General features: G+C 33.7%; 1 protein-coding gene across 2 annotated transcripts in view; it reads right to left on the bottom strand.

The window, feature by feature from the left end:
- Positions 1–351: 351 nt before the first annotated feature.
- LOC106463969 (SNF-related serine/threonine-protein kinase-like) overlaps positions 352–9,504 on the bottom strand; it is a 12,203-nt gene continuing 3,050 nt past the window's right edge. The window contains exons 2-6 of one of the 2 annotated variants that reach the window (XR_002611610.1): positions 6,259–6,400; positions 4,849–5,058; positions 3,711–3,851; positions 1,147–2,661; positions 352–1,107 (exon numbers count right to left, since the gene is read on the bottom strand). Coding sequence is in view for 1 of the 2 variants with exons in the window: in XM_013924071.2 (XP_013779525.1) it covers positions 1,200–2,661; positions 3,711–3,851; positions 4,849–5,058; positions 6,259–6,400 (1,955 nt within the window). In the remaining variant the exon portion in view is untranslated. Of the gene's footprint in view, positions 2,662–3,710; positions 3,852–4,848; positions 5,059–6,258; positions 6,401–9,504 lie in introns of both variants that reach the window. The other variant, XM_013924071.2, reaches the window with a different exon arrangement.

Here is a 9,504-nt window from a genome sequence, read left to right as displayed (position 1 = left end):
AGAAAGTTAAAATCTTCCAAAAGTATCAAATAGAGAGTGAAAAAAAAAAACAAAAAACAAGGGGGGGGCCAATAAATAAAGTTCAGACCTTCAACTTACAGTAAATATGCTGAACTTTGACCTACAAATATTTTTTATTATGGAATACTTATCGAGGTGTGTAAAGCGAAACAGTATTGGAACTGTGTGGATTAAGAAGATAGGTCAGACATTCGCGTGACATTGTTGAAGTCTGACATTCTGTAAACATGTTGCAATAAATTTATATAACCTTTTATTAGGTCTATAGATAAAAAATCTAAGGAAATGTCTGTGTATATTATATATATATATATATATGTGCATGTGAATATATACATGCACATATATATATCTATATGTGCATGTGAATATATACATGCATACATGCCTGAAAGCTACCCTATGTTTAGGGTGTATATTAATTTTTGTAGATTTCTAACACTAGTCTTACCATTATTAAGATGTTGTTGCTATCTATGTGGACCACAGGGGGCAATGGTGTATGTGACTAGATCCTAGTCACACACCAACACTTTTCATTAGTGCCCTGTTGTGACTGATTTTGTGTAGTGTCCTTGAATTTCAGCAAATTAAAAAAAAGTTTTGTACTTTGTTCTATTGTGACTTTAATTCTAAACACTTGAAGTTTTTATCACTAACCTACAACTATGTACATGGAAACGAACAATATAGATAATTACTGACGATTAACTTAACAATATAATAAGGCAGTGCCTCCAAAAATATTAAACAAGCAATAATTAAATTTATAACAATTAAAAAAATTATGTTTAATAGACTCGGGAAGGTATACATGTATAGTAGTGTTTTCTCATCTTGCGTAAATTACACGTTGAATATTTGATTTTTTGTGTTAAGTAGGGTTCTGAGCAGCTGGTCGTGTAGTATACAATCAGGTATCTAACTCATGGTGGCGTGTAGGTTAAACAAATAACTACCACATGACCACAGGGGTGTAAAATCAACCCGAGTTCTATTTACACGAGCCTAAAGGTACTTCCAATTTTCACAAACCCACTGTCTGCTGAGGTTTATGTCATATTTCATCTGATCTCTATAAAACAAAATGGCTCATAAGCTTTGTGACGTTGCTCTAGGCAACAAGGGAACTACAGATTTATTTAGTCTTACCTGTATACCATAAGTAGTAACTTAAGTCAACACAAAGTACAGCATTTGGAGGAAAGCTTCGTGTCGACGACAACTTGGCGTTCATTTCTGAGAGATTGGATGTTTCTGGTCATACTTTTGGAACGACTACGTTCCCTCCAGCCATTCTGACTGATATCAAACTTAGTTGCAGAATGTACCAGTTGCGTCAGTCCGTGAGTTATGTTTTTCAGTCGGTGCCCTTGATCTTTTCTTGTCGATTTACTGTCATTTTTGCTGTACAAAGGAAGATTTTCTATTTGTTGAAGTAAAGTGAAACCACTGTTTACGCTTAAACTGAGTGGAACTTTACTGGAGGGATTTGTGAAACTTAAAGATTCCTGAAGAGTGAGGTTGCTTGGATCTTCTTGTCTTGGAAATAACGAATTCTGTTCTGGAGATTCTTCTTGAAACTTAATGTCTTGTGAAGTTGTCAACTGGTTGTCCTCTGTGTAATTCACAAGAAGATCATCACAAGAAACAGAACAGGTGAGACATTGCTCTATGTCTAAACTATCAGTGCTGTCCGTTGAAAGTACCGTAGTGTTAACAGAGGAAGGTTGTATAGAAAGGTTGGACTCTTCTACTGCCTCATTTTGTTGGCTTTGTGACTTATTACTGTTGGTTTTACTACCGTCTGACTTGTTATTTACAGAACTTTGACCACCACCTCCTCCTCCACTCATATTACCATGAGATGTTCCAGCTCCAGGCTCGGATTGTCCTGATCCTCCACATCCCTCACCCTGCCCACCTGAACGGTCTTCACTACTATCTCTTCTCCCTGAACTCTTTAACTTCCCCATCTTTCGTTTAAGCCCTTCACCATCATCATCACTTGCCTCAGAGCTACTGCAGCTAGTTGTACGAGATCTTCCTATTTTTGGACGCTGTCCTACCAGACGAAACATTGCATGTGATAAAACAGAATGTGGACTACGTTTTCCACTCTGGAAGTGTTTTCGTGAATGTTTGGAACCGAGGGTCTTTGTAGAAGGTTCAGTATCTGATGCCACTTCTTCATCTATTTCATTTAGAAGCAACTGTGGAGAACTTTTCACAGCATGAAGCCCTCTACCAGATGAAGGCAAAGTTTTAAATTTTTGATTTGGAAATGCTAAAATTGGAGATAGTTTTGGTTTAATAGTTGCAGACTTTATCCTGCTGTGGAAAAAAAGAGGAAGTGTGGGGCGTGGCACAGGAATGCTGCTCTTGTCTTTCTTTGTTGGTAATGAAGCTTGTGGGGGTAACAACTTTGCAGAGCTACTGCCGTCATCTTCCTCGCACACTACGCTACACTTACGTGCCATCGGCAAATACGACTGGCCATTCTGTGCAACAGTGGATGAGAAACTTGAAGGAGCAAGAAAGTTGGTTGAACCCAGTGGTTTTGCTACAACTCGGGGTGATATTAAACTCTCAAGTACGGAGTTTGGTTTTTCCTGACCCGGTGAGAAGTCACTTGGGTTTCTGAAGATAGAAAAAAAAAATCAAAATGATTATTGGAAACTCATAATTTTGTTTATTGAATTTCCCACAAACTGACACGAGGGCTATCAGCATTAGCCACTCTAGTCTTGAAGTGATAAACTAGAGGGAAGGCAGTTAGTCAACACCAACTCTTGGGCTACTCTTTACAAATAATACCCCCATGGCTGAAAGAAAGTTACCTAATGACTAGTCACTAAAGTCAATAAACTATTAGTAAGAATCACATGATAACTTAAATAGTTTGTAAAAAATAAACTAATTAGTCCTTTTAAATTTTTTGGCAAACTTTGTTTACAGATAAAAAACATGTGAAACATTTATCTACTGTACCTAAAAAACGTTTTTGTTAATGTAGAAATTGTAAAAGACAAGGTAAGTAGAAACTTATTATACATTGAAAACTTTAAATGAAAGCTATAAAAACTATGGTTTGTCTGAGCAGTAATGATTTTATACTAAGTAATTTACATTGAATTTTGTACTTATTGGAGGGGTGGTGGATAAAATAGAGAAGAGGGGATGCCTAGAAAAAATGTGTCACACGTGTCACAGTTGGAGAATTCAAGATTTTTTTAAATATTGCCTTATGAAATTAAGAACTTAAAACTTATACACTATTAAAATATGGATTATTAGCTATGATTTTATGCTATACTAATTGGTATAACACAAACAATGAGTAAATTAATAAAACCTCGTGACATGCTCAGTAAAGGATGACCATAATTATTTAATTTTATTATATTATTTTGCCAGAGTGAGGCACAGCCTAATATTTTAACTTTGGTGATAACACTGCTATTGCCGAGTATTACAGTTTTTTAAAAGACTTAATAAGAGCTGAACATTTGTTCCAAAACATTGATAAAAAACACTATTTACTCATGAGTTATTACAGTAAACATAAAATAAAGAGAAGTCAGTTCTTACGATTAAACATGTTTGTCCTTGAAAATCTCGGAAACATTTTGTTGTCTGCTGACTAAATGTCTTCGTACTCAATGTTACAATATACAAACTTCACTAACCCTGATGTAATGGGTGAAAGGTCTCCTTTGGAAGTTCTGTTTATCCTTCGGGCCTTTTCCTGCCGCTGACCTCGAAGACTTCTCTCTGCCAACAGGAAGTACGTAGCAGTGATGTGATTGTACTCATTCTTTTTTAGTGCTCTAAAAATAATCAAGAGAAACATCTTTCTACAAGTTCTATTAACAAAAAACAACAACATCTGAATAACTTTCTCTTCTTAAAAAAAGTGAACTAAAACTGTAGTTAAAAAGAATTTTAACAGTGAACAGTAAGGTTTTAAGTAAACAAACTAAAACTGTAGTTAAAAACAATTTTAACAGTGAACAGTAAGGTTTTAAGTAAACAAACTAAAACTGTAGTTAAAAACAATTTCAACAGTGAACAGTAAGGTTTTAAGTAAACAAACTAAAACTGTAGTTAAAAACAATTTTAACGGTGAACAGTAAGGTTTTAAGTAAATAAACTAAAACTGCAGTTAAAAACAATTTTAACGGTAAACAGTAAGGTTAAGTAAACAAACTAAAACTGTAGTTAAAAACAATTTTAACAGTGAACAGTAAGGTTTTAAGTAAACGTTATATACATATCTATATAACAATCATAAGAAGATTTAACAGTCCATCCTGTTTGTGCCGGTGCTATGGAAATGCTTGTCATTCAAGTTAATTCTAAGTAGCTTTATACTGTCAGTGAAGGGTACTTGTTACAAGTTTAGCGACACTACTTGTATCATTCTGAACACACACACTTGATTGGAGAATTCTGTCAACTGTGTTGTACCTTGGACATTTCCAACTACTGGGAAAGATACACAAGTCTTCAAAGAGGAATGGTCTTCACTTTCTTTCAAACAGGGTAAGTGTATATAAAAATAAACCATCAGAATAACTTCTAGTTCGATAGATTTGAAAACGATTTTCAATCCCTACTTGGATTGGCAAATTTAGACTGCTCCGTTTAGCTATCCAACTCGTATCATTTTACTTGTTCGTGTACTTTTTTTTTATTGCAGAATGTATTTGGTTTTTGGATACTTCTTATAACTATTCTACGAGCAACCAATGATCCCCACTTTCCATTAAAATTTTAATTTTTACACACAATCTTTGGTTCTCACAGACCCAGCCAACCACTTACTCTAGTATCTCTTCCTTAGCAGCTATGCTTCCCTTCACCAACTTCTGAATAATGAGTGCATGGTCCTTCTCAGAAAGATGTTCATGAGAAATTAAAGGTAGATAATCAGCTGGCTGAATGAGATCCCCAGAGTTTAACCAGCTGTTGTTCGCAATCTCTTCTAAGGTGGCTCGTCTTTCCGGATCTCGTACCAGCATGCTTGCTATCAGACTGAATATTATCAAAATAAATCATGCAAGAATGCTTTAATATCATATATATAGAAATACCTCAGTTAATTAAATGTTTGCCATAATTGCTGGTAATAATAATTAATGTATCATAAAGTCCTAAGCATGTTTCAGAAAAAAGACAACCTCTTGCTTAACTCACATTTTTACAGTAGCTAGTGTATTTTCAGCTTACAGGTTTAGTATAAGCATAAACAAGGAAAATATTACATAATCAATTTGTGTGTTGATGAATTAAAATATGCTTGTTACTTCTCACACAAGATCACTGGGTTCCTTGATGAGTATAAATAGCTCTAAGATAAAGCAAATAATAGAACAATAGGTCCTTAACAGTTCTTACAAAAGTACATGTATCCAAAGGAATAAGTACACTCATCCTAATTCTGCATTTGTTTTACAAAGATGGAAATGTAGAAATAAAAAATCTCAACCAAATGTGTCACCTAACAATTCTCACTTTTATATATGTGTCACCTAACAACTCTCACTTTTATGTACGTGTCACCTAACAACTCTCACTTTTACGTGTCACCTAACAACTCTCACTTTTATATGTGTCACCTAACAACTCTCACTTTTATGTACGTGTCACCTAACAACTCTCACTTTTATATATGTGTCACCTAACAACTCTCACTTTTATATATGTGTCACCTAACAACTCTCACTTTTATATATACGTGTCACCTAACAACTCTCACTTTTATATGTGTCACCTAACAACTCTCACTTTTATATACGTGTCACCTAACAACTCTCACTTTTATATACGTGTCACCTAACAACTCTCACTTTTATTCACAAAACATCAATGTGTTGCACGCATACTTACTTGCTTGATCCTTTTGATATATATTAACACTAGCTTCACAAAACATCAATGTGTTGTACACATACTTACTTGCTTCATCCTTTTGATATATATTAACACTAGCTTCACAAAACATCAATGTGTTGCACGCATACTTACTTGCTTGATCCTTTTGATATATATTAACACTAGCTTCACAAAACATCAATGTGTTGCACGCATACTTACTTGCTTGATCCTTTTGATATATATTAACACTAGCTTCACAAAACATCAATGAATTGTACACATACTTACTTGCTTCATCCTTTTGATATATATTAACACTAGCTTCACAAAACATCAATGAATTGTACACATACTTACTTGCTACATTCTTTTGACACGTGACTCGGAAGTGAATATTTACAATCCATTATCATCGTCAGCGTCTCACTATCGTTGGCTTCCTGAAAAGGGGCGTGGCCACAAACTAGCATGTACAAAATCACACCCATACTCCATACGTCTGAGATGGAAAAAAAACAAACAAGTATTAAAATAAAAACTTTGTTTTTCTCTATAAAACTACCAATACAAATGAGACACGTTCTTTTATAAGGCCCTAACGTAGACTGTTGGTAACACTTTCTTTCAGTCTGTTTAAAAGATCAATTCTGTCATGATATAACTTTCAACTAAACATATATATCAATATTATTTCGATGTACTGAGTGATTGAACGTCAATCCAGATATTGAACTAGTGATTTTAAAGTTTCTCTAACTAAACACAAGATTTTATTCAATAAACATTTGAAATCCTCAAGGTAACCAATAGAGAAACTTTAAAATCACTAGTTCAATATCTGGATTGACGTTACTAAACACAAGATTTATTCAATAAACATTTGAAATCCTCAAGGTGACCAATACGTCCTGGTAATGAATAAACTACAAAACGGCTAAAAATGAGATATATAAAAAGAATAGTTAAAATATGTTTACTTTTCATCGTAATATTTCAACAATTAGTTAGTTGTTTTGTAACCGTATGTGTCTAGGAATGTTTTTATGGGGGTGTTTCAAAAATTCTTACAAAAAGGTGTTCAATATGTTTTTAGTCATCTTTAATCATTATGTCAAGTCTCTCCTTACACGAAATTACCATAAATGTCTGTTCTGGACTTTGGTGAAAATAACAAGTAAAATACAAATCTTGGGACAGTAATGGCTCGCACAGATACCACTTTGAGAACGACCTTCGTGTATTCGTATAATTCTGATTGGAATTCTATGTACTTGTATTCAACTATCTTTTTTTGAACAAGTCACTCTACTGTGACTCTCCACAAGGCTTTGGCATATATAGGTTCTCTTCCATGACATTAGCTGTATTGTTTATCTATCTAACACTCAAAGCCTTAAATGAATAATTGATAGAGAGATAAGAGTCCCAGTTGTAACAATCTTGTTCTTTCCCACGTATAACTATCAGTTGTCAACAATAACCTCGACTAGCTTATTAACGACTGATAACTAGTAATCCCAGAAAAGGTTTATTAACACATTAAGAGGAATTACACAGAGAAAAATTTCACAAATACGCAACAAGTGACATTCACGTGCCGAGCAGTGAATCCAATCAGACACCGGTAGATTAAAACTTACGTGATAATGCCTGAAGAAGCAATAATAACAAAATATTACCAACCCCTCACATCTCTCTCTTAACCTGATGGTTAATTATTCATACATTACAACTCAGCATGCATTGTTACAGCTTGCTTACCACTGTTAACTTCATGTCACATCACACGCTGCAGTTTATATTGAGTCAAGATGACTGGCCAAAATGCAAGCAGGAAACTTGTAACATATTATCAATAAAACATGTGGGTGTATACTGATACGATGAGATACATGATGCCTGAACCTGAAGAAAGAAATAATGATGATATCATTCCTGTCGTAGTAACTCATAGCCCTGTTTTAATGGATCATGATGAAAGAAAGACGTTTTCTTTCTGCGTAGGTTATACGGGATCATGTATACATATACACACAATGACATACAAATATTATCACTGAAATTTCTGAGAATTACTGTTTATTTACAGTACGTCACTCGTATGAAGCTAGCTTACCCCACTATATCTTATATTATTTGCAGAGGTTGGTCCTGGGCACCGTGACAGAGATGCCCACAAATGTGCCATTCTTCCTTGGCAGTGAAAACACAACAAGGACAAAAATATAAAAATATATTAGGGTCTCCCTTTCATGGGGACAAAAAAAAAAAAAAGAAAGAAAGAAAGAAGGACAAATTAAGGGTCCTCTTCTACATAAGAAGACAAACTGGATACCTAACTGGATTAAAACTAACATCAGAAAGAATAGCTTAAGTCCTGTACATTGATTAAAAATATCACAAATACAGCAAGCATGAGGAGAAAATGGGGTTAGAATATTGACATTAATCATCACCTGTGGCCTGCAGTGGACAAGTAAGATAAATGGGAATTCATCTATGTCTCATTCCACAATTGATATAAATATTAACTAAAATTTTCTGCACACACAAAAAAATTGATAGAACAAACAACAGTTAAATAATCGCAATGATTTTATTAAGAAAAATATCTTTAAATTACTTGTAAAAGGATCTTAATTCTTGTATAACCATTTGTGCTAAGACAGGTGAAAGGCCTGTATTTTAAGTTCCAGCTTCTGGATCCAAGAAAAAAAAAAAATTGAACTCAATATATTTTGTATATACTTGTCCTAATAAAAATATCAGTTGTATGTTTATTTCTTAACAATATTGTCAACACAAAATAATCAAAGTTACAGTGTTTTGTTTTACTACATTTAATTTCAAAGTGAATAATGTTTCTTCTTAATAGTTTGCTTCATTTCAAAGATTTATATCAAGGTGTATAAACTTGGTTTCTTGCCAAATTTACAATGAAAGCTCTACATATACACATGAGAGTAAATACCTGAAAGAGGATGACATACATTTCCTGCCAGAGAGTTATAAAGACACATCACGGTTATAAAGACTGTAGAACAAAAGAAGTCTGGCAATCTAATCTGATGTATTACTATGATCTTTAAAGTTCAACACACGCACAAGTCACTAAAGTTAAACATCACAAACACTTCATTACACCGTTACACATATATTAACAGAAAGAAATGTATCATAATAGTTTGTTCTGGGCCCAAAGTTATATGTGTCCAACAATTTAAAACTATGTAACTTTTACCTGAAGTATAAACAGTTTAAAACCATATCATTTTAAGATGTTGTTAGATATGATCCGTGTAATTCCACTAGTTACAGCAATTTAAAACTATGTAACTTTTACCTGAAGTAAAACAGTTTAAAACCATATCATTTTAAGATGTTGTTAGATATGATCCGTGTAATTCCACTAGTTACAGCAATTTAAAACTATGTAACTTTACCTGAAGTATAAACAGTTTAAAACTATATCATTTTAAGATGTTGTTAGATATGATCCGTGTAATTCCACTAGTTACGGCAATTTAAAACTTTTATTTTTAATGAAATAACATCAAACACTTTTTTTATACTTTAGACGTCTTTTGGCGGGCCTTTAATCAG

This window comes from Limulus polyphemus, unplaced genomic scaffold (assembly GCF_000517525.1).
Source record: "Limulus polyphemus unplaced genomic scaffold, Limulus_polyphemus-2.1.2 Scaffold1531, whole genome shotgun sequence".
In the NCBI taxonomy this organism is placed as follows: domain Eukaryota; kingdom Metazoa; phylum Arthropoda; class Merostomata; order Xiphosura; family Limulidae; genus Limulus; species Limulus polyphemus.
This window is presented reverse-complemented; position numbering and strand designations above follow the sequence as displayed.